We start from the raw sequence: 26,467 nt of genomic DNA, 5'->3' as shown, positions 1-26,467 counted from the left end.
GTGGGTAGCTGCCTATTCTGGGCTTCAATGTGCCTGGGAGTGGCTATACTACAAACCAAGGTTGGCTGCTACTAATGCTGGGCTTGGAGCTGCTTTGCAAGAACTACAGGGCACCCTGAGGCCAGCTGCTGCTTGTTCAGAGATCTTAGGGAAGACCACAGGGTACGCCATGGTCAGCCACTTGTGAGTAATAGCTGCTGAAAGAGGTTAGGGCCTGTGCACAAGTTGGGTGGGACTAGTTCTCAGGGAATCACCAAGGTGGGGCAAGTTTGATGGAGACTCGGATGTGGTGCCCACCACCTGAAGCCAGACAGTTCAGTTCTTCCCCGTATGTCCCTGGTCCTTAGGAGCAGTTGCTCAGTGCTGGAGCTTAGAGCAAGTGAATCTGTCAGCAATACATGGGCCCTTTAAGAGGGATGCCTGGGGAGCCCAGTGTGGAGCTGGGATCGCTGGCTTCTCAGCTGGGATCTCTTTCTTCTCTGCAGCCGAGACATCCCTTCTGATTCTTTACCGCCGCACATGTGTGTGGAACCAGCCTATTTCCAGTCTCCACCTCTCCTACTAGTCTCTATGTGGCTTCTTCTCTATATCCTTAGTTATTAGAGTTCTGTTCAGCTAGTCTTCAGGTGGTTCTCAAAGGAGGCGAGTACAGTGTTTCCTTACTCTTCCATCTTGTCCAGAAGTCTCTAAAGATGTGATTTTTATTGTCTTTGTGCTCCACCAAGAATTGGATCTAGTTACCAAAAAGTCATTTATCTCAGTCAGCCTAGGGTTATATAATCTTATTCTTTAAATGAATATCTCATTGCTTTGCCTTTTCATGGTCAGTTATTCAATGAAGTGGTGCTTTTGTTTTTATTTCTTTTTAAAAGCGGGGTCAAATTTTAACTTGAGTTATTTTGTTTCTCTTCAACTTTCTCTTTATTTTTGGAACAAACCATCATGTGTTCATTGTAGATAATCTATCAATAGATTGCCTAATATTTTAATTTTGAAGGCATAAATACTTAAGTGGCCAAAAAGTAGAGATATTTATTCTAAGAATGTCTTCAGGTTACAATGCCTAACATAAGTTGGAATATCAAATGATTTTTTTTTCTGGAATAAATTCTTTATAGATTTAATTATTTTATATAGTGTTAGATTGCAGTTATTGCTAAACAAGTATTTCTGTTGAGAGGATTATATACACAGTAGTTCCCCTTATCTTCAGGGGATATGTTCCATCCTTTTTTATATACATTCATAACTTTTCACTTAAAGGAAGTACTTCATGGCTTATCTCTGGCATATCAGAATTGCCAGCATCTCTTTTGTGTTTAGGGGACATTATTAAGTAAGATAGGGTTATTTGAGTATAGGCATTGTGATACCATCTGATGACCAAGACAGTTACTAAGTGACTAACGGGAGGAGACAGATACAGCATGGAGACTCTGGACAAAGGGATGACTCACATCCTAGGCAGGACAGAGTAGGATGGTTCAAGATTTCATCACACTACTCAGAAAAGCATGCAATTTAAAACGTATGAATTGTTTATTTCTGGAATTTTCCATTTAATATTTTTCAGACCATGATTGACTATGGGTAACTGAAACCATGGCAAATAAGACCACGGATAAGGTGGAGACTGCTGTGCTTGCTTCAGTCATTTTTTTAAAAATATATATTTTATTGATTTTTTACAGAGAAGAAGGGAGAGGGACAGTTAGAAACATCGATGAGAGAGATCCATCAGCTGCCTCCTGCACGCCCCCTACTGGGGACGTGCCCGCAACCAAGGTACATGCCCTTGACCGGAATGGAACTCGGGACCCCTCAGTCTGCAGGCCGACGCTCTATCCACTGAGCCAAACCGGTTCGGCGCTTCAGTCATTTTTTGCTTAGAGCATCAGCTGCATACACAGGACAGTCTTTGAGTTAATTAAATAGTTTAATTGCTAGAATATATCTGGGATACTGTGCTATGTAAGAAATTCCATGGTGAATAAATGTCTTGTGTTTTTACAATCATCAAATGTACCTTCTTTTTAAAAAAAAATATATTGGTTTTTTACAGAGAGGAAGGGAGAGGGATAGAGAGTTAGAAACATCGATGAGAGAGAAACATCGATCAGCTGCCTCCTGCACATCTCCCATTGGGGATATGCCCGCAACCAAGGTACATGCCCCTGACTGGAATCGAGCCTGGGACCCTTCAGTCCGCAGGCCAACACTCCATCCATCCACTGAGCCAAACCAGCCAGAGCTAAATGTACCTTCTTAATTGGGTTTCAGAAAACATAAAAGTGAGGTCTTCACCTTTATTTGTGTAATTTTAGCATGATAAACAATACTTAGAAAAAGTCACACTGTGAAATATTAATGAATTAAAATTTTAAATCTGAGAATTTTAAAGCTCAGGAAGTTAGAAGTGTGGCTCGTGAAACCAAAGATACATTTAAAAGTATGTATGTGTATGAATAAAAATTAGATGAAGATATTAAAAACTATTCTTTATGGTAGTGGGATTATATACAATTTTTCCATGATTTTTCAGTTGAATTTGCTCTTAGTAGTTTATTAAAAAATAAATTTGTTAAGAAAATGCCCATAAGACTTACATGATTTTATTCTGGAGAATACTTCACTTGGACATATTGAATAACCTCCAGAAATACAGATTTTATCACAATACTATAAATTAAGAGGCACAGACTTTTGATGTTTATGACATACAACTATAGGGGTAAATCTGTTGGTGCAGGTTTCTTTCTGTTATGTTTCTTTGTTTGTTTAGTTAGTTACTAGAGACCCTATGCATGAAATTCGTGCAAGAATAGGCCTTTGCAGCCCTGGTTGCCTCGGCCCTCGCAGCCCCAGCTTTGTCCGGAAGGTCGTCCAGAAAGACGTCCTGGCAGTCATTCCGTTGTTCGGCTGTTCAGTCGATTTGCATATAATGCTTTTATTATTATAGATTTTTATTGATTTCAGAAAGGAAGGGGGAGAGAGACAGAAACATCAATGATGAGAGAGACTCACCAATCGGCTGCCTCCTGCACACCCCCCAGTGGGGATCGAGCCCGCAACTCCGGCATGTTCCCTGGACCCAGAACCCTTCAGTCCACAGGCTGCCACTCCATCCACTGAGCCAAACTGGCCAGGGCCTTTCTGTTATGTTTTGAACAGCTGCTGCATGTTCAAGATTTAGAATTAAAGGCAGAGGGTAACATTTAAACCAGTCCTATCCAAAAGTCAATTTCCCCTGACTGATGTGGCTCAGTTGGTTAGAGCATCATCCCATGCACCCTAAGGTTGTGGGTTTGATTCCCAGTCAGGGCACACACCCAAGTTGCAGGGTGCATGGGGGAGGCAACCGATGTTTTTCTCTCTCTCTCCTTTCCTCTCTCTGAAAATCAAGAAAACTTAAAAACATAATAATAATTGTACATACTTACAAGAGACAACATAGACATTTTTTTTAATGCTGATAAAATACTCACTTGAACTCTTAATGGTCTTAGTACAAGTGCCCCAAGAGTTCCAATTGATATGAGCATTATAGTTTTTAGTTGGAAAGTTTTCCCTTGTTTGATTTAGATTTATCTCACTCTGCAGGAACAGGATAACAAATTACTGTTTTCAAAATGCATACACTCATGTAGCAGTTGGGATGTGGGGAAGTTACATCGAGGTACATGTCCCACTTGACTTCCTGTCTGCAGTTATCTGTTGCAGCAGTGTCTACAGGTTTGAGAGTGAGGAAAGGGAGAGGGACAGCTACACTGGGAAGTGGATGTGCGGAGTGGAAAACACAGACAGGATATCCCCTTTCAGACTCTGAGGAAGGTCTGTTCCACCACAAAGAGTTAGGGGTTTGGGGTATTCTGGAAGCCCCCTTATTAAATGGGGGGAGGGTACCATCTGTTCCTTTCCTGCTCGCCTTCCCCATTCCAAACCCACCCCTTCCTCACTGTAGTTAAATACCACCAACTGTGTATTTAACGTAAAACACTGAAATGTGGATTTCTGAGGTGAAGTGTGGGATGTCCTGATGACGCTTCCGAAAAACCCAAAGCCAATCCCTGTCCTCCGAACTCACGGTTTATATTTAGAAGACAGCGTGGATCCTGTATTTTTAAAGTGCCGTAAACATGTTTGTGTGGTTATTTTTAGCTTTCACAGACTTTAGTGAATGTCCAAGTTGGCAAGTCAGACACAGTCAGTTGTCTGTTACCTCAGAGGCCAGCACCCTGAATGACTGATTGTCTCACAGGGTTTCTAGCCTGAGTAACGCAGATAAGTGTGTAAGCGATCAGTGTCAACTGCATGTGGTGTATCTACATTCTGTTATCCCACATCCTGTACATAGTCCTTTTAGCCTTTATGGATGGTATGACTTGGATAACAGTGTTGTTTGGAGTTCAAGATGAGTTGGTTTCTGCTAAATGGCACTGTTATTCCTCTGGCAGAAATAGTCATTTTCTCTCCCCATCCCCACAACCCTAATCTCCTAGTCCCCAAGCATTAAATTATGCATACACAAGTCCTTACAGTCGCTGTTATCTTTAGTCCACTGTATCTGCTTCCTGTGGGTCAAAAGTTATGAGGCTTGGGTGCCATAGAGGGAGGTGGAAAGTTGGCCTCAGGTTAGGGCAGACACACCATAGAACGGGCAAGATAGCACTCCATGTGCTGAGAACAAAAAGAGGTAAATGGACAACAGCTTTTCTTGGAGGATGAGATTATTATCTGTATATTACATGGATGAAAAAGCATTTCCCCCCAAAGAATCATGTTTTGCATGGAGGGGTCGGGAGGTCATTAGCAGCAGTACTTGAGCTAAGGCTTCCCTTTTCGCATCAGAGATCTTCTTGATGTCATATCGGCGGAGTAATTTTTGTATCAGGTTCAGCTTTGTACTCAGTTCTTCTCTTTGGATGAGGTTCTTCTTCCTTGCATCTTGAACTTAATGTGTTCTGTAGTCAGTGACTTTAGAATGCATAATTTATCTCATTGGAAGTATGTTTTGTTTTGTTTTTAAGGAAACCTTTTATTGCCACATATCTTTTGTTCTAGAAGCTTTACACTGAGTTTTATGTTGAGAAGAAAATTACTGTACTTAGGCATTATTTTGGCTTATTGCCTATAATTTTGTAATTATGGAAATGTACTTATGGAAATTTGAAATTTCTTTTTGTAGCACTTCAGTGCTTTTCCTTTAGTTCCTAATGTGTGTTGTTTTTGAAATGTGACCCAGATTTCCATGTATCGTTGTTTTAATTTATTGTAAATTGTGAATGTTCAATAAGAAACTTAGAGGATAAGATGAGAATGTCTTTATATGTTTTGCCAGAAACTTAAAACACTATTTCTACCCTAGAATTCTTTTGGATTAGATAACTGAACAACAAATAGAGTTTAGAAATTTGTAGGTTTTATGAAAGATAAATTTTTAAAAATATATATTTTATTGATTTTTTTACAGAGAGGAAGGGAGATAGAAAGTTAGAAACATCAATCAGCTGCCTCCTGCACAGCCCCCACTGGGGATGTGCCCACCACCAAGGTACATGCCCTTGACTGGAATCAAACCTGGGACCTTTCAGTCCGCAGGCTGATGCTCTATCCACTGAGCCAAACCAGTCAGGGCGATAAATTTTTATTTTAAAAAATCCAGATTGTTATTAGTGTTATGTGTGTGTTTTTTAAATCTCTATTTAAGCAAGCATTTTTTCCCCCCCCAAAAAATAATAATAACAACAGCAACCCATGTGACATGTTTTTTTGGGGCAAAGTAAGTTTGTGGAACATAGTAAATCAGGAAATAGGTTCATGTAATTGTTAGCATCTCAGACACATCAGCTTATAGTAGCACTACAGAATTTAAACATTAATTTTATTTTGTTTTATTGTCATTTAGAACTACAGTTCTTCAGGGATTACTATTGCTTTTCCCTCAATTCAAATAAGTGGCCTTTAAAACTGTACTGTTCAGATGATAGCTCTAGCTACACATGACAAAATTAAATTAAATTGGACAATTGATTCCAGCCACTTTTCAAGTTCTCTATAGCCACATGTGGCTAGTGGTTACTGTGATGATCAGCACAGCCACTTTCATCATCAAGAATGTTCTGTTGGACAATACTGCTTTCAAACTGCAGTTAGAATTGTAATTTGCATCTGTGCTAGAAAATTGTGTGACTTTAATTTGAGATATGATATCGGTTTCCTATCACTTAAAACAACAATGTTTAAGTAAACTTCTCACACCTTGTTCTTTAGTTAAACATTTACGCTGATACCATAGTTCATAACACATGGCATTTGCCCTTATTCTCTCCAATGGTATTACGTTCTACCCTCAGAGACTGGAGTGGCCTTACACATACACACACACAAAACAATGTGGAATATCTATCTGTCTCAGAATCTACATATACATACAGAGAATATATCACTATGTATATATAAATAAATATGCTAACATAATGTTATATAACTAAAATATGTAGACATTCTCATAGTACTATAGGTACTGTCTGAAGTTGTAGGTTCCTAATATTAGCATACTAGAGGCCCGATCCCTGCAGGCCAGGCCGAGGGACCCCACCAGTGCACAAATTCATGCACCAGGCCTCTAGTATGCATATAAGATATTTGGTTAATCTCTTTCCGCCCTCCCCACTTCCCTCTGAGATTCATCTTTCCATGACTGTGTGTTGAGCGTCTGCCCCCAGGTGGTCATTGCACATCATAGCTACCGGCTGGATGGTCACTTAGGCTTTTATATATATAGATCGGCATGGTATCATATTGACTTGATCCTTAAGTTTCACTTTTTGTTGACTGAGCCTTGTGGAGTTGGAGATTTGGCAGGGTTTATCGCTGAATTCTTACAGCAGTAAGAAGCTCCACTGTTGGTTTGGTGTCTCGTCCATTTATAGTATTAAATACTAAGTTAGTGAAGAACAGAGACCACATCATCAGGGTCACCAGGAGTCATTAATTTGTTCATTTATTCAAATAACACACATGCCTTTTAAGCAGCCAAGTCCTTTTGCAGGCTCTACACTATACTCAGCACCAAAAATGGAATAAGACAGGGTATCTCGGGGAGGAAAGCAACTATATGAAGGATTGATTGACATACAGGAGGGGAATACCTTGATGGAGGTGTGCACAAGGTGCTGTGGATACCTGAGCGGTCAGCGCTATCTGGCACAGCGGACAGGAGAGCCAGAAAAGATAGAAAAGAAGGTATATAGCCAGTATTCCTCCACACCAGATTCCATTTAACTCCAAATGGAAGATTAGTTCATTGCCAAGATCTCAGTATTTTGGAAATTTTGCAAACCATGGAGACCTACGGGAAAGAGGGATATTTTTTAAATACCATTCAAATGTGGGTTTTTTTGCCCTAGCCGGTTTGGCTCAGTGGATAGTGTTGGCCTGCAGACTGAAGGGTCCTAGGTTTGATTCTGATCAAGGGAACATACCTCAGTTGCAGGCTCCTCCCCGTCTTGCAGTAGGCAACCAATCAATGTGTTTCTGTCACAGTGATATTTCTGTCTTTCCCTCTCTCTTCCACTCTCTCTGAAAATCAATGGAAAAATATCCTTGGGTGAGGATTTAAAAAAAAAAAGTGTAGTTTTAATGACTGTAAGTAAGACTCCCTTGTGGAGATGTATCATAATTTATTTATTCAATCCTGGTTTGCCCAGGACTAAGGGGTTTCTCATGATGGGGAACTCTCAGTGCTAAAATCAGGACAACTGGGAAAACTGGGACGGTTGCGCTGCCTACCTACTGTCGAATGTTTAGATTGTGTCACATATTTACTAGAGTATAAACACTGAGTTGAGTATGTTGAAGCCTACATGTTTAGCTGCATTTTACATTATTTCCTTAGGTGGGATTCCTAGAAGAGGAATCAATGGCTCAATGACCCTGGGCCTGAATACGAATGCTCTTAGTAATGCTCGCAGCCCTTTACTGTGCCTGTACCGTTTACCTCTAGATGGGTGGGAGTCTGCCTGGACATTTACGCTGCCTCTGCTTCCACAGGCTCTTAGGGAGATATACAGAAGACAGGGCCAGGGGCATACTTGTCTATCACTAGAGTGGCTCCCAGTCTCTTAACTGGCCAGATTGCATGTGACTCTAACTCTCCTTTTCTCTAGGCCAGAGGCAAGCTGACTCCGATTCCAAAAGATAGAGTGGACCCCCTGACTCCATTTTCCTCTGGCCACACCCTGATGTGAGCTCACTGACTCTTAACTGCACGTGGTAGGAAGGATAGGGTGATATCAGATGAAACACAAGGCAGGTGGTCTTTCTTCCCAGTACAGCCTCAGCTGTGCATCACCATAGGTCTCTGTTCCCAGTCACACAGGACAGTGCAAGCTGGGCTCCTGCCTCCCTGCAGCCTCGTCCTGGGCAGGGTGAACGCACCTAAAACCCTGGAATTAAGAGAGTGTCTCCATAGCCCTGACAGTCGGTAATTCTGATGAGATAGGAACTAGTATTTACAAGTAAACGTATGCGGGCCCCATAATGCTCTATTGAGAGCGACCTACTTTCCTATGGACTTTTAGTAACTAAATTTCCCTGGTTGGGGGGGTCCAAGGTCTCAAACCACACTGTTCTTTGCAGAAAGAAGTATTAAGTATAGTCTGTTTCAACTGTTCTTACCGTGTGCCGTACGAGTCCTGTGATCCCCTGAAACTGCGTACAATTTCAAAACCGTGCCTTTTTTCCAAGAAAAAGTTTCATTGCTTTTCTCAGATTTTCAAAGCAGTTCTATGACCCAGAAAAGGTGTAAGAACTATGTACTCTGTATATACTAAATGCTAAGGAGTGTTTGTCATTACTTTTTTGTTTGGTTTCTGCAGGACTTAGGCGGACGGAGCTTTGGGGTGGGCATCAGTTTAGCAATGATTTCAACAAGTAAATTATATGCACTATTAAATCATCATTTAAAATTCCCACATGTTTTCCCCCAGCTGCGATGACATTGCTGTTGAATTGGATGTTTTGGTTAGGTTTGCTGGTAATGAAATCGTTTCAGGTGCAGCTAGTTTGTTTTTGTCCGGGCCATGTATGTAAACTCCTATTGAAAAGGTCTGTGAATCAGTTGTTAGCTTCCATCTAGCCATTGTTCTGCATTATTTTTGGTGTATTCTTTTGTTTATATTACTAAGCTAAAGTTAGCACAGATAACACTAGGCTAGAAAATGGTGACAATCGTTTGAAAACAGGAAATTTTAGGCTTGTGTGTGTGTTTGGAACAGATGATCATAATGATAGAGCCGGTGGAGTGGAAACTTCCACCGAGCCTGTTTTTTCCTTATTTTGCTCTATGAGAAAAGATGGTGCTTCCTGGAAAACAACTCAAAGTGTTTTAAAGCAAATGGTTTTCTTTTGTCCCTGCTGCATGGTTAATTTGTTTTTCTTTATAGTATTTACCCTGATAGTATTATTATGGAAATTTAATATTTTTAATAGGTAATTTCCAAAGTGCTTATTTTAGATATTTAAATAGCTAAGTATGTTACCATTTACTGACATGCTTTGTAAAGAAAGTTAAAATAGTATGTATAGTATAACCACCAGACTTTATGGGAAGAAGAGGAGAAATTTGTTCCTCTATTTTAAGTGTTCCCAACTTTCCTTTTTTTTTTAACCCTCCAAATTTCAAGTCTTTAAAAACAAAGTCGTTCTACTTTATTTGTCTAAGCTATTTCCTGACTGAGACTCCTTCCAGATGTATCCTGGAATTCTATATTTAAAAGAAAGGTTAAATTCATTCATTAGTTGCAGAGTAAGAAGAGAGGGTGCATTTCCATATGTATATGAACGTTTTTGTTTTGTGTACATCATTTCTAGATTAAAAAAAAACACTTCTTTTTTAGAGCATTTCTAGGCATGTGCTTTTGTTTTTGTGAATCCTCACTGGAGGATTTTTTCCCATTGATTTTTAGAGAGTGGAAGGGAGGGAAGGAAGGAGGGGGGGGGAAGATCAGTGTGAGCGGCACAGCGATTGGTTGCCTCCCACATGCACTCCAAAATCCGACCTGGGCTGGGATTAAACCTGCAACCTATGTACCTGAGCTTCACTGGGAATGGAACCAAATTCTTTCCCCTTGGTGCAGGGCCAATGCTCTAACCCCTGAGCCACATCCACCAAGTCTAGGTATATTAGTAAGCTTTTAAACATGTGATTTTTAAAAAAAAAAAAACAAGAGTAATAAATGGAAGTTCTTGAAAATCAGACTATAAAATATATATATATATATATAATAAAAATATGAAACGTCTGACCTACCATTCCTGTTCCTGGAATTACCACAGTTAACATTCCTGGTATGTCTCCTTCCAAACGTGTCCTCTAAGCATAGTTTGTGTTTGTTGTGTGTATACAAAAACAATCACTCAGACAGAGGAAATTATACACGCACAATTCCGCAACATGCTTTTTTTCTTATTCAATAATTAGCTTGTGGGCATTTGTCATATATATAGTCTTGGTTTTTAAAGGTTTTGTATCAATTTGTTATTATTATATAGATATCTCATAATTTATTTAAATTTAAGCTTACCCTGCTGATGGAATTTACATTAAAATCTATCTTACTAAAAAATAGCATTTTTCGCCCTGACTGGTTTTGCTCAGTGGATAGAGTGTTGGCCTGCGGACTGAAGGGTCCCAGGTTCGATTCTGGTCAAGGGCATGTACCTTGGTTGCGGGCACATCCCCAGTGGGAGGTGTGCAGGAGGCAGCTGATCCATGTTTCTCTCTCATCGATGTTTCTAGCTCTCTATCTCTCTCCCTTCCTCTCTGTGAAAAATCAATAAAATATATTTTTTAAAAAATAGCATTTTCATCTAGCAATCTAATTTTGTCTATTGATTGGATAGTTGTTCTCAGTCTTGGTGACACCTTAGAATTACCTATTGAGCATTTAAAACTACCTATCCCTGGGCCAAGGCTAAACCCCCAGACTAGTCTTATAGGGGATCTCAGGTGAGTCCCTTGGCATCTTTTCTTAAAAAGTTCTCCAGATATACAGGTAGGGTTGAAAATCACTGGACCACCCTGACCTCTCTTTGCCCACACAAATATTGGCTATTTCTTTAGTGATTAGCTCTTCCAGTAAAGATATATTGGAGAGATTAAGGGGCCTTGGCAAGTGTTACACCAGGCTTGAGCTCCATCAGTAACACCAGAGAGAACTCAGAAAACAAGTATAAAGAAACTTAATATCTTCAACCCTAACATTCTTCAAATTTCTGAGATGACACATACATTTTGAATTCTACCAAAGAATTCACAGTAATGATCTTCTTTCCTGAAATATCAGTTGTGAAATACCGTTTAAGAGATTTCAAAATAAGAAAGTCCCACTATCCTTTTCCCCCCAGTTCTCTGGGATAATGTAGGGTTATTAAGATTACAGTGCTGATGTTTCATAATGGAAGGGCTGTTGGCTCAAGAATGTAGAAAATGCTGTTCTCCTTCAGATTATCAGCTCAAACTCTACTATATAGGGTTTGGCAACTGAAGACCTACGTGTAGTAGTCATCAGAGTTCTTTCTGAAGTGCGTAAGGGAATAGATTGCTAACAAGCTACTGGGAACCTGTGTGCTGAGAGCTCAGAGGAGTAGCAGCAGGTAGGTGCCTTAACTTGGAGGGGGGCAATTAAAGATGGGGATACTTCAAAGAGGAGTCCTTGGGCTAGGTCTTAAAGAGTGAGTAGGAGCTCATTGGATGAGAATGAGGATGGGTTAGATTCAAAATAAAACAACAAAACATAAAGCCATGGAGAAAGGAAGAAACCATGTGGGTGTTTGCTGCAGTGGAGGTGAGAGATGGGAGACGTGAGGCAGGTAAGTATGGTTCTGAGAACCTTGTATGCCATCCCCTGAAAGGAGTTTGAACTTTACCCTAATAACAACTCTAGACTTCACTTTCTTTTCCCTGAGGTCCTTTCATGTAAGATCACTGGCTTTCCATGACCATTCGGATGAACAGAAAACTTTAAAAGCATTCCACCCAGGCTGTGAGGGCTTCACACTGTGCGAAGCGCTGTCACAGATACAAAAAAAAAATGTAAGGAACGGTCTCAACTTTCAAGGAACTTGAAGTCTAGTTGGGAAAATAATTCACAAGCGTTTGGAACTTTGGTAAATGTATTTAGTAAAAATAACAGATGGCTCCAAACTGTTCCGTAGCAATGCAAGAGGCATTTCAGGGCAGTAGATGGTGGGTTGCCAGGAGCCCAGAGGGAAGGTGTGGCGAGGAAAAGACAAGGTTTGGACAGAATGTTGAAGACTGGATGAGGTTTCCAATAGTAGAAAGGAGTTTAAACATTCGCTAATGGGATAAATATTGTGAACAAAAACAGGGAGGGGGATATAAACCACATTGGGAAGAGCTGAAGGCAAGAGAAGATAAGGAATTAGATATGTGCTGAAAAGGACCTCTGATCTATTTTGTAAAATTCTATTTTAAGGAGCAATCTAATCCTGTTTATTGATTGGATGGTGGTTCTCAGTCTTGGTGGCACATTAGAATTACCTGTTCAGCATTTAAAACTACCTATGCCTGGGTCAGGGCTTAAGCCCCCAGGTGAGGCCCCGGGCATCAATTTTTTTTTTCAAGTTCTCTAGATATTTGTTATGTTCAGTTAGGGTTGGGAATCACTGGACCACCCTGATCTCTTCTCTTTTGCCCACCCATATACTCGCTGTTTTCTCAGTAATTATCTCTAACAGTAAAGGTACAGGGAAGATATTAAGGGGCCTTGGCTAGGGATACACCAGGCATGTTCTCCATCAGTTATGCCACAGAGAACTCCGAAAACAAGTATGTAGCAGTTACCAAGTTTTCTTTATGACTGAGCCCATTTGCCATTTAGGCAAGCTAGGCACATTTTGTGAATATGTTAATATTATTGCAGATAATGGCTTGAGACTAATGCAGATTGAATTTATTTATTTGTTTGTTTGTTTGTTTATTTATTTTTATCACTAAGGAACCTCTGGGTAGGGAGGATAGGACTCCATCTGTACTTCCTTGCCGATATGTATGTATGTACATATCTATTCTCTATAGGGTGTGTGATAAACCTATCTTAAGACCTCGATTCAGTGTGACAGGTCTATTTTCAAATTTAATATATACAATTTGCTTAAATGCAGAAAGTATGTATGTATGTATGTATGTATGTATGTATGTATGTATTTTAATATATTTTATTGGTTTTTCACAGAGAGGAAGGGAGAGGGATAGAGAGCCAGAAACATCGATGAGAGAAACATCGATCAGCTGCCTCCTGCACACTCCCCAATCGGGATGAGCCCGCAACCAAGATACATGCCCTTGACTGGAATTGAACCTGGGACCTTTGAGTCCACAGGCTGACGCTCTATTCACTGAGCCAAACCGGTTAGGGCAATGCAGAAAGTATTTAAAATAAATGTTTTTTAATGAAGTTTAAAAATACCCTTCATATCTATAGAGGTTTATTATTATTATTATTAATTTATGGTTTGTACCCCTCTGCCTTGCCTGACAATTCTTGTGGCAGTGGTGTCAATACCCCATAAAGCCTGGATAGTGTGAGAGCTCTATCCTCGCCTCGCCTCTTTGGTTGGCATGCTCAGCAGACTGAGTAGCTACTGGGGACTAGGCAAGGGGGAAAAGAAAGATGAAAGGTGAAGAGACACGGATCCAGTCCTCTTTTTAGGGGTGTCAAACTCCGTAAACTAGGAACAAGGCAGAAATAAAGGAAGAGCTTGGAGGGGCCCGCCCAGGAACGGTGCTCCGAGGAGGTTGAGCTGAATCCAGGGGCTGGATTATGTGCCGAGGGGGAGCAGGTGTCGGGTCCAGAGGCAAAAAAGAAGCTGAGTGTTAGGGGAACTGCAGGCCTTTCCCATGTGGGTGGAAGACAGAGAGGCAAGAAGTGAGGTTGGAAGAGGTAGGGAAGACTTGGGGCCCCTGTGACCTGCCCAAGAGTTAGGTTTTACCCTGCAGACACTAGTACCCACTGAGCTTAGGGAATGTGTAAGTTGCAGTGCCTATACTCCAAACATTATAGATATTTATTTAGTGTGGCAGCCTGATCTAGGTATATTTTCATTGGGATCCGTGGACTATGCGTGCTGTTCTCTTTTGATATTAATGCCGTAGCCAACGTCAATCCTGAAATCCTGAGATGAGGCACTGGTGTCAGAATATGGTGCTTTTAAAATGCACTCTAGCTGATGAGGGCTTACTTAAAATCGCAGTGACTATTACATATAGAAAATGACCACAAACATTTTTGCACAGTTCCTCTCAAGCAAACCTGCCTGTAATGGGAGTCCAGTAGTTAAAAAGATTTTTTTTTTCCACATGAATTTTGTGGAAAATTGCACTGAGGGCTTGATTTTGAAAGTTTCTAGAAAACGTGTCCCCTTTTGTCCGTTACTGCTCTGCAGCCCTGGTGAGGCAATGTACAGTTTCCTCTGGGGCTACCAAGGCAGCAAGGATAAAAATAGGGCAAACTGTAAGAATCCCAGATATTTTCGGATAACAAAGACCGATTTATGTGGACCCATTTTGTGCTCTGACAAAACATAGAGAAGCTTTTGTGCTGTGATTAGCAAGGGTGCTGATGTCAGTTCTCTCATCCAGCATCCAGCTTTATTCTGTGGCTAAATTGTGCTTTGTACCGTAATCCAGAGAACCTTTGTATCTGCCTTATTAAAGTGTGTAGTTTATGTAATTGCTTTTGTTTCCCAGTTTAATCTGTGCCAGATTCAATGAGAGTGACTCATTTTGTGACTGAGACAAACATTCCCATTTGGACCATGTTAAAAATAAATAAATAAGTGGCAGGTGCTGCTTGGCTAAATTCTGTGTTTTAATGCTGTAATTTCCTGCTGTAAAGAGTTCCTCTCTTATATAATGTCTACTCAGGCGTCTGTAATCACTAGCCCAATCTGTCTGGTGCACCTCGATTCATTGCTACTCATTTCTTGGCAGTTTGTTTTCGTTTCCAGGGGCCTTGTATATTTTAACGGTATCTTTTCAACAGATAGGCAATGAAATGAATGGGAAGCGACAGTTAACCAGAAGACAAAAGAGTGACACATAAGCCATAGCAAAAGGACACATTCCCTTCTTTTCTCTTTTTGTCATTTCCCAAGGTTGCAGGTTGGATTCCCAGGTTGGATTTCTGTTTGGGGCACATGCCTGCATTGTGGGTTCCATCCCCAGTCAGGGTGCGTGCAGGAGGCAACTGATCAATGTTTCGCTCTCATCTCTCTCCCCCCCCCCCCCTATCTAAAATCAATTTTAAAATATATCCTCAGGTGAGGATATGAAAAAAAAAATACAGCTCTTATCCATGTAGTCTGAACAGCAGTCTAGCCAAAAGGAAGACACAGTCCACTTATGTGTTTACTTTATTTGCTTACTTTCCAGGTAAAAAACCAGAAACATTTCTATACCCATTTTTTCCTCCCTACTTCTTACCTGAGCCCGCCCCCCCCCACCACACACACAGACACACACACACACACACACACACAGAGACAGAGAGAGACCTATCGCCTAAAATATGAAGTGTTTTGAAGAAGCACCTTTGTGTGTACTCTTTATGGCATGATGTTAACACATAAAAAATTGCTGCTTTAAAAAAACTGTAAGATATTTAGCAAAATTTACAATTTTAACCATTTTTAAGCGCATTAAGTACATTCACATTAATGTGCAGCCATTGCTACCATCCATCTTCAGAACGTCTTCATCATCCCAAACTGAAACTCTACCCATTAAACACTAACTCTTCTTCCTCCTCTCCCCACAACCCCTGGCTTTCTGTCTTTATGAATTTGGTTACTATAGGTACCTCATATAAGTGGAACCGTACAATTTTTGTCTGATATATTTCACTTACCATAACATCTCAAGGTTCATCCATGTTATATAGCTTTTGCCACAATTTTCTTCCCTTTTAAGGCTGAAAAATATTCATATATATATATATATATACATATATATATATATATAATTGTATTTATTTCATCAGTAGACACTTGGGTTGCTTCCAGTGTTTGTTGTGAATAATGCTGCTATGAATATAGGTGTACAAATACCTGTTTGAGACTTTGATTGCAATTCATTTGGTTATAGACCTATAACTGGAATTTTTTGAGGACCTGCCATACTGTTTTTTTACAGCAGTTAGGCTGTTTTATATTTCTACCAGGAATACAAAACATTTCCGCTTTTTCGATAGTAGTTATTCTAATATGTATGAAGTGGTATCTCTTTATGGTTTTGATTTGCATTTCTCTAATGATAGTGATATTGAACATCTTTTCATGCATTGGCCAATTGTGTGTCTTCTTTGAGAGTCTATTGAAACACTTTGCCCGTTTACACTTTGCCCGTTTTTTAATTGGGTGGCTTATTTTTATTGTTAATGAGTTATAGCTGTTCTTTATGTATCCCGGACATTAATCTCTTATCAGATATATGATTTGCAAATATGTTCTCTGGTTCTTTGAGTTGCCTTTTTACTCTGTTGATCATATCCTTCAACATATAAAACTTATAAATTTTGAAGTAGATCAGTTTACTCTTATTTTTTCTTCTGTTTCCTGTGCTCACAGTGTCATATCCAAGAAGTTATTGCCAAATCTAATGTCATGAAGCTTTTGTCATGTTTTATAGTTTTAGCTTTTACATTGAAGTCTTTGATCCATTTTGAGTTAATTTTTATATGATGTAAGACAAGACTCTAAGTCCAATATTTTGCATGTGGATATCTGTTTTTCTAGCATCATTTGTTGAAGCCACTGCTTTTTTAGTTAGTAATACCTAAATCTTCCTTGTTTTGTTGACTTGATATCACATATTGGTGTGATATCTTTTAATATCAATCAATATCTTCTCATATTCTATTAGGAGCCCTAATAGAAAGTAATAAACATGTATAGATACACATTATTAAGTTAATTTGGGCATCAGTAAACTCCACTGGAGTGTAGATAAGTCTATGGAAACAGAGAAAACATTGTATGTGACTTTCTCTAGACCAGGGGTGGGCAAACTTTTTGACTCGAGGGCCACAATGGGTTCTTAAACTGGACCAGAGGGCCGGAACAAAAGCATGGATGGAGTGTTTGTGTGAACTAATATAAATTCAAAGTAAACATCATTACATAAAAGGGTACGGTCTTTTTTTTTTTTAGTTTTATTCATTTCAAACGGGCCGGATTCGGCCCGCGGGCCGTAGTTTGCCCACGGCTGCTCTAGACAATGCCTTTGTAAAATTGATTTGATAAATGCGCATCTTCTTGAAAACTTTCTCAAGTTAACACGAGGTGGATATTTTGTTTTGTTTCTAGGCGTGGAAGAGGAGATGGTTTGTGTTACGCAGTGGCCGTTTGACTGGAGATCCAGACGTCTTGGAATATTACAAAAATGATCATGCCAAGAAGCCTATCCGCATTATTGATTTAAATTTATGTCAGCAAGTTGATGCTGGGTTGACATTTAACAAAAAGGAGTTTGAAAACAGCTACATTTTTGATATCAACACCATTGACCGGATTTTCTACTTGGTAGCAGACAGCGAGGAAGAGATGAATAAGTGGGTTCGCTGTATTTGCGACATATGTGGGTTTAATCCTACTGAAGAAGGTAAGTTCAAGATTCTCCTATTCAACCTCTTTCCTTTATTATTGCATTTTTAGAACGGTTATGAAATTCTTTGTTATTTCAGTTACACGATATAATATTTGGGATTTTTTTATAATAGTAATAACATTTGGAAAAAGCAACTGAACCCTTTCATCAGACTGGGCTGCAACTTTTTATAGGTTTTAGAAAGAGAAATTTAACCATTGTGGGGCAGTGTCTAAATAATTGTCCTGAAGAAGAAGGTGACAAGAAGACATACTATTTCAGAGCCTTTCTTGAGTTCCTGTATAAATATTACTTTGAACTTATAACATTCCTATATGAATATTACTTTGAACTTATAACATTGCTGATATTTTTGACCAATTAAAAGCAGCATTTTCATGTGGCTCAATGTAATTCTTCAGTTATTTTTAAAACTATGTTGCCACGGCAGGTGTCAATAACTATGAAAAGCAAATGAGAATTAATCACAAAACATGATGAAAAAGTACAATGAGTTTACTTACCACAGGGGTAAGAGGGGGCTTAAGGTTCAGAAAAGAGGTAGTGAAGAAAGCTCAGAGGAAAACACAGGACTTTTGGAGGAAGTAGTATTTCTACGTAAGTGAAGGGAGGGGTGCAGAACCCTCCAGTCTTAGGGGCTAGAAAGAGGAGGAATGGAATTCTCCTTGACTCCAAAAGGCCAGGGGAGAGTCGCTTGAGGAGCTGAGGTTTGGGGTGCTTGTCCTCGGAAGAGGCCTCAGGAAGAGTTTTACAAGTGGAATTCCTCTCCAGGTGCGTGTATATGGCTGTCCTGACCACGTATCCCCTGTCCACTTCTCTTCCTTGTTAAACAAACACTAAGAACCTATGTAAGGTTTGCAGAGCCAAGAATCAGGAATAATGTCTTTGACCCTATTGTCTTCACATTTATACTCAAGTTCACAAGTGTGCATTTCCAAATATCTATATTTAGGAGTGCTGGAGATTCATTGAGGGGTGGAAAAATTGTATTAACAATCAACATCAAGTTTGGGGTTGAAATGAAACAGTAATCATCTCTAATTAGCTTAGGTCAGCATGCTGTTTCCTCTCTGGCCAGTGAGCAGGCCAAGAGAAGGGCCTTCGAGGCCTGGGATTGGCCCAGCGGGGTTGGGGAAACCCCTTGGTAAGGATTGCAGAATGCCCAAGGGAGCAGTGCAGAGAGAGGGAAGGAGGCATCCCGTTTAGACAGGAGGCGGCTAATGAAGGAGAGCTCTTCACCAGAGCTCTGATTAAAAGCCTCACGGCAGGGCTTCATGTGGGGAGTAAAGGCTTCAGTTGTTTTTGTGAAGTTACTAAATATGTTCACATTCTAAGTAGGTCAGGGGTATTAGTTCTAACTCGAGTTAAACTCCTTTCCTGTCTTGTTTGCATATACAGTCTATATTTGAGTGCAGTGGAGGATTTTAAAGTTAAAGGCACAAATGAGATAGCTTTTTATTTAATGGTTACTTAACAACCACTCTGTAATGACAATTACTGGATTTGGATACCACATTAGTTTTGTCATGTGATGGACTTTTAGTTAAAATAATTTAAGTCATTGTATAATCTTCTTGCCGATGTTCTTTTTGCCTGCTGCCTTCCAATTTAGAATTTATTGGGGGGACATAAAGGCAGACTTCTGTCCCCTTTGGTTGCCTTATTTTTTTAATAGATTCGGCTGATCTGAAAGACTGAGTAGGTGTTCTTCCATCTCTCTTTGTTTTCTTTATAATTCTCCTAAATATATTTAACAAAAGAAATGAGGTGCCCCTCTTAGAGGAGCTGCATTGTTCAGTTAAGAACTATGAGTGTCTAACTTTTGGAAGCTCATTTAGGGGTAAGTAGTGTTACGAACCCCCCAAATAAGAATTTCTAATGCTCACCTTGGCTGGTGTGGCTCAGTTGGTTGAGTATCATCCTGTGCGCCTAAAGGTTGCTGGTTCAATTCCCGGTCAGGGCACGGCCCTGGGAGGCAACCAATCGATGTGACTCTCTCACATTGTTTCTCTATCTCCTCCCTTCCACTCTCTCTAAAAATCAATGGAAAAATATCCTCGGGTGAGCATTAGCAACAACAACAAAAGAAATGTCTGACTCTACGATGTTGAAGACATGAGTTTCTTGGAAGAAATCAGTAAAAGAGGAACAGTTCTTCATTGTGTAGTATCAGGGAGCTACAAAAATATTTCACGCTATAAGGTTTTAAAATCAACCACTGAATTTCCTTATTCATTTGGAGTAGCTGATTTTGCTAGGTTCTGTTTTAAAAACATCTACACACTTAAAAATTTGTATCAAAATAAACCTCCAAGAACTGCTATTATCCTTTATGATCACATTCATACAGTTTAATATGACCAGGTAAATATCAATGCCATTACTACTTGCTTTATATTCTCTTGCTTCCAAATAGATGCACCCCCTCCCCCCCATCACTAAGTAGGTGTTTTTGTTTTTACCTACATCTGCCTCCTTGAGAGTTGAAGATGCCCCCACTCATGCCTTAAAACTGATAACACAAAATGATATTTAATTATACTAATTTCAGGCTAGACATGGGAAGAAATAGACTCTGCTTAGATATTGTAGTCTGAGAAAATAACTATCCCCAGTCCCTAGGAGAATAACTAATTTTCTCCTGAAAACAAAAGGAAAGGGGAAAACTCTGACCTGTGTTTTGATTCCAGGAACCTCTCAAAATATCGTTACCATGTTATTTCCGCTGCCCCAGGTGACCACTGCTATTATTGAATACTCAGAATGCTGGCATGCTGAATCTGTTTTTGAATTCTAAGCTGGTTGAACTGTGTGTGGTTCCTATGAGTGGCTTTTATTTAGTAGATTTGAGGATAGAAACTAATTTCTTTTGTTTTTCTTGGAAATGGGCAGATTTATTTTTGTTTCTGCACCGACTTGGAAACTGGTAAATGTGCTGAACAAGTGCCGGGAAACACAGCCTAAGGGTTGTGTGCAGCTAACTAACTTGGCGCAAAGGCTCCTGCTCTAATTTTAGGATGCACCATAAGAAAGTTGCCTCTTATCAGTTGAGATACTTTGCCCAAAATGCCCAGATAATAGTGGCTTAAAAAAAAAAAATAGTGCGATTCTCGGTTTGATTTTCTTCTTTTTGGGAAAGTAGGTTAATGATTGTCTGACTACTGTGTTGTACACCTGAAAGTAATAACAAAAAATATGTTAAAAAAATATAATAATAATGAAAGTAGGTTAAACTAACACATAAGACTACACATATGCTTCCTCTCCCGATTCTTAATTAGGAAACTTTTAAATTTCTTTTTATTCACTTTGTATTTGGGTATCACTTACTACTACGAAAAGCACAGAACTTAAGTGTACAGTTCAATATAGTTTTATATATTCATCTATATCTATACATAGAAATCTGTGTAATTGGCAAACTCAGATCAAGAAATGGAAATTTCTAGTCCCCAAAGGTTTTCTCATGCTTCTTCCCAATAACCCCCCCCCCAAAAAAAAAAGAAGCCCAAGGATAACCATTGTTTTGCATTTATAACCATAGATTAGTTTTGCCTAGAGTTGAACTTCATATAAATAAAACCTTTGAGTCTGGCTTGTTTTTCCCAATCTTAAGTCTGTGGGATTCATCCCCGTGGCATGTAGCAGTTCTTCATCCTACGTAGCATTACACTGTGCAACTGTATAACAAACTTTTGACCAATTTGAATGTTGATAGACATTTGGGTTGTTTATACCTTTTAGTTAATATAAGTAAAGTTGTTGTGAACATTCTTACACATGTCTTTTGATGGACATGACACTTAGTTTTTGGGGGTATGTACCCATGAGTGGAATTGCTACATCATAGGATATGTAGCAATATATATATACATTTAGTGTTAGAAGATTTAGTAGCTTTAGTTTTCCAAAATTATTGTATTAATTGCTTTTCTACCAGCAGTGTAGGAGACTTTCAGTTAGTCTGCATTCTAACAACACTTGGTATTGTCAGTCATTAATTTTAGCCATTCTAGGGAATGTGTAGTGGTATCTCACAGTAGTTTTAATTTGCATTTTCCTGGGGATCAAGTCAACCAGAGAATTTATTTTGTTTTATTATACATTTTCAAACTACTGCCCCTGAGATCTTGATTCATTGAGTCTCCTGAGATGGAGCCCAGGCACCTAGATTGCTAAAATACCCCACAAGTGATTCTGATGTCATGATACCTCTGGGATAAGAATTAGGCATTTATCACCACTTCCTAAAGGTTTAGTTTCAATGTCTCCAAGGAAGTTTTCACAGTCTGTGAAGGAGATGGTCATGACAAATAAGATAAAAAAAATTTCTACTTCAAACACGTTAAATAGATTGGGCTTTGATTAGAGGTCTTCAATATTTGACTAAATAAACTGAAGAAACTGCAGGTTGCTTCACTGGAAATTGCAACTACTGCTGTTTCTTGTTTGTATCCATTTGTGAAATTTACATTTATAAAATGTTCTTTCATAAAAAAATGGTCTGTTCAGAAGTGAGAAGATTATTTTAGCATTAATGATAATGCATACTCTTTGTGGGCTCTTATTTGCTAAGTTATTTAGACATAGATCTATTCAAAGTGCTTCTCTTTACAGGAAAAAAAATTTTCAACAGACCAGATAAGTCAGTAATCAATAGAAACCGAGTAACCTTGACCTATTTACCTTTAATTGTGAGCATCAAGATAACACTTTTTCAATAGAAACCCAGAGCACATTCAATTAGCAAATGTCACCCATCTTCAGAGAAAAGGACCTCCTCTGGTCCAAGAGGGACATGAGCAACACCACAGTTTTATGACCACATGCTCAGATACAGCATGCTAGTGTCACAAAATCCACGGGCCTATGGCATCAACTTTGAAATATTCTCCTTACCAGTAAGAAAGAGTAGAATTGCTTCCCTGGGTTTCAGCTCTTGAGCCATTTGATTAGAAAAACATGTATATTCTTTTGAATATTTAGAGGCATTATCAGGGCAACCCAACTTCTGTGACGTCAGTAGGGTTTCAAATAGGATAAAACTGTGCATTAAGCTAGGGACAGTTGCAGACCAATTTATTATTTGCGGTTCTCCTCACATACCAATCTAATTCTCTCCACCGAAAGCTGGTGGAGACTTTCCTTAGCGGTGTTCATTCATTTTCCAAGTGAAATTCTATAGGAGTTTGCTCCAACAGCTTATTAGCCCTTTAATGAATGCTGATTATACTCTTCATGCCTTCTAAATTAAGAAATAACTCAGAAAATAATTTTACACACATAAGCAAACCCAAAACTGATATTTGGTTCTCAGAAACTTGATCCCAACATTACTTGGAAAGAGCAGTAAGTTAGAAACCTAGGTGAGGCAAAAAGCAACAAACATGGTCCATTCAACTACTTGTAGAGTCGAATGGGGGCAAATGACATGTTTTTATAAGACAGAAGTTTCTTTTTTAGGTCAGTTGATTAACTTTGGACAGAAATTTTATTTATAGAATATTAAGACAATGCAGTGCTTACATTAAAATAGGAAGAGCTGAGTAAATGGTCAGATTAACATGAGTAAAACAATCCTGAAGACGAAACTTGGAAAATAGTGCATTTTCTGAGCCAAAGTGGTAGGGCAGTGTCCCTTTCCTTTTAAAGAACTTTGCTCATCATGTCGTTTGGGAGGGTTGGGCTTGCTTTTTATGGCTGTTGGGAGGTCTTTTCTTTCATGAGCTTGCTAATGAACATAATGGAAGTTTCTTTCTAGTTCCTGGCCCATAGTTAAGTGCTTAATAAATTAGTTCTTTACTTGCTGACACCTTTTGCATGAAAATCCTACAGAAATACAATAAATGGCAAATGAGATGATGAGTTGAGGGAAGGGGGGATGCCTTAAAGAAAAGCTCTTTCCCTGAATCCCCCAGTTAGAACTAGTTCTCCCTAGTCGGCTGAGAAGTAGAAAGATGAGCAGCAGAATAAAGATGAGGTCAAGAGCTGACCCTGGTACCCGCAGCACCATGGACCTGTAGGCGCCACATAATAACATGGCCACCTGGGAAGGTTGGCTTGGCGTAGGAAGCACTTTATCATCATGGAAAAAATCTGCCTTTTGTGCTAAAGATGGTAGAATATGGTAGATCATCTTCCTTTCCAGGAGCCTCAAAGCTAAAGACTGTTCAAGGCAAGGTTAACCATGGCAGCCTCTGGAAGACAGATCCCTGCTCTTCAGATCTCTTTAATATGAAACAGTTATCTTCTGTATAAATGTTGTCATTTAGGTGGTCGTATTTGTTTTAACTGACAGGATCATGCCCGTGGTCGGCAAACTGCGGCTCGCGAGCCTCATGCGGCTCTTTGGCCCCTTGAGTGTGGCTCTTCCTAAGCCTTAGGAGTACCCTAATTAAGTTAATAACAATGTACCTACCTATATAGTTTAAGTTTAAAAAATTTGGCTGTCAAAAGAAATTTCAATCGTTGTACTGTTGATATTTGGCTCTGTTGACTAATGAGTTTGCTGACCACTGGTTTAGCCTATTTCCATGTATTTAAACAACTTACCTCCAAACTTTCAAGTGGCTTTGCTTTAGAAAAAAATTCTTAACATGGGATAGAGAATGACAGCCCTACTTTGGCGTCGCAGATCCTGTGAAGCCCCCTGGCAGCTCCTTACAAGTGGATTTACCGTCGGCTGTCATTACAACACCACCGTCCGCCCAGGTGAACTCGTCCTCTGGTGCCCAGCCTCCTCCATATCAGCTCATTAACCTGCCACCACATATGGAGACTCTTGGCATCCAGGAGGATCCTCAAGACTACCTCTTGCTAATCAACTGTCAAAGCAAGACGCTTGAACCCACCAGGTAAACCACATATGCCTGCCTCTGTGTGTGTGTGTGTGTGTGTGTGTGTATGTATGTATGCGCGTGCACACTCATTTAGGAATCTTACCTGTAAACTTTTTTAAGGTTTAAAAGAAACCATCCATATAGGTTTCTATTTTATGCATATATTTCAAGTTTATATTCTTCCACGAATGATCTCTGTTATTCATGAGGTTTTGTTGAAGAAACACGTTCTCTAGCATCTTTGGCAAGGAACACTTATACCGGAAGCTCTTTGGGAAACCTGTCTTCCGTTTCATAGTCTTTGTTACAGACTCACAGTATTACTTGCTTAACAGATTTCACTGATTTAAAATGGTGATCTTGCTCCATTTCTTATGTGATTATAAACCAGCCAAGGGTCATCTTTTGTTTCTGAAGAAGGAGAGGAATACCTACTGCTAGAAGATTTTGAAAGCAAAACGATTCCATTGCAGTGAGTGTGTTGTGGTTGCTTTGGATCTGTGTGAGAAATCATACAGGTAAAATCCCAATATAGCAAAACCTACGGAAAACACAAATGGAGCTTTAGTGAAATTGGATGAAATCAAATATATTGCTAAAAGCTATGAAAGGTGGATTTTCCTACCTAGCAGTGAAGTGGAGCTTACCCAAGCCTTCACTTTACAAATTTTAAGTAGAAAGAAGTATGTGGATTTCGGTGCTTGACCAGAGGTATCATAAGGACCTTCCCAAATCCTGGCTTTTCCCGTCATCTCCATCCCTGCTCCAAGACCCCTCTCTTCTGAGCTGTAAGATATTTTAATTTGATATTGAGTAATTGGAAGGCTTGAGGTCATGGTAAGTGTTGGAGCTGAAAAATAATGATCAGGAGGCCTGTCAATGCCATTAACATCTGTGACAACTAATGATATTGGGTATATTTATTATCTGAATTTGTAGTATAAATGTGGACATGAATTGCATAGTAGATGTGAAGGATTTTTAAACAGGGTTATTGGATACTAAGCATTATTGTTTATAACAAAAAGATTTTTTTTTCATGTAGACAGTGACTGGGCTAGAAATACACAAAGCGCTTGTTTAAAAAATTTTATATAGAATTTTTAAGATCCACAAATTCATTTCTGTGACCTATTCCCTAAGATAATGGAATCAAACACAAGATGCATTTCTATATATTTGTTGTAATGGGATTTTACCTGTAAGAGAAAATGAAATAATTTATAAATCAACACTAGTTAATAATACCAAATTCTAACTTGATTTTTGCTTGTTTGCCGTGAGTATTTAAAATTACACACTTGCAACTTTGTTACCTATGCTACTAACTAAGATTTTATTTTACGGAGAGTCACGATTATTTTTCAGTATCAACTTTTTAAAAAGCCAACAGTTAAGTGACAGTTTTCAGTACATTTTCTTTTTATATAAAATCTTTCATTGATCTCACTGTTATCACAGCTTTCCTGTTGTGATCAAAATTATGCTCAAATACATTTTGCATCTACTTTTTTTGCAAAAATGACAGTTAACAAATATTTATGTGCCCACTATTTCGTTAAATGCTCTGAAGGTACAAACTAATTACATACGTTACAGCCCCCTCAGATACAGTCACCTTCACAGTTTACAAGTAAACCTGTGAAAAAGTCAAAACATGTAAATATTTTAAGCATTTATAGATGGAGGCAAGATAGGAGAATTGCAAACCCTTGTTCAGACTGCAAGTCTCAGCTCAGACATATGTAGGAAACATTTCCCCAAACTCCATGGCTGGATTAAATGCCACTGTGGGTCTTTATAGCATCCTGGTTGTACCTTCATATCTCTGTTTTATCATAGAACTGGAAATAGATTGATATTTTTATTCACTCTCACCTAAACTATAAGCTAGTCAAAGGTAGGAAGTTTATTGCTCATTGTGCTTCTGGCATCTTAT

The 26,467-nt window shown here is 39.1% G+C and overlaps 1 protein-coding gene across 8 annotated transcripts in view; it reads left to right on the top strand.

Moving 5' to 3' along the window:
• The window catches only part of GAB1 (GRB2 associated binding protein 1), a 115,784-nt gene that overhangs the window by 65,117 nt on the left and 24,200 nt on the right, over positions 1-26,467 (top strand). For 5 of the 8 annotated variants that reach the window (XM_059697943.1, XM_059697936.1, XM_059697939.1 and 2 more), the window contains exons 2-4: positions 17,389-17,683; positions 24,324-24,543; positions 24,920-25,000. In XM_059697943.1, the coding sequence (XP_059553926.1) occupies positions 17,389-17,683; positions 24,324-24,543; positions 24,920-25,000 (596 nt within the window). Of the gene's footprint in view, positions 1-11,520; positions 11,659-17,388; positions 17,684-24,323; positions 24,544-24,919; positions 25,001-26,467 lie in introns of those variants that run through there. The other 3 variants (XM_059697940.1, XM_059697938.1, XM_059697941.1) reach the window with 2 other exon arrangements.

The sequence above is a fragment of the Myotis daubentonii genome, chromosome 5 (genome assembly GCF_963259705.1).
Source record: "Myotis daubentonii chromosome 5, mMyoDau2.1, whole genome shotgun sequence".
Taxonomy (NCBI): domain Eukaryota; kingdom Metazoa; phylum Chordata; class Mammalia; order Chiroptera; family Vespertilionidae; genus Myotis; species Myotis daubentonii.
Note: the sequence above shows the minus strand (reverse complement) of the source record. Positions and strands in the feature narration are given on the sequence as shown.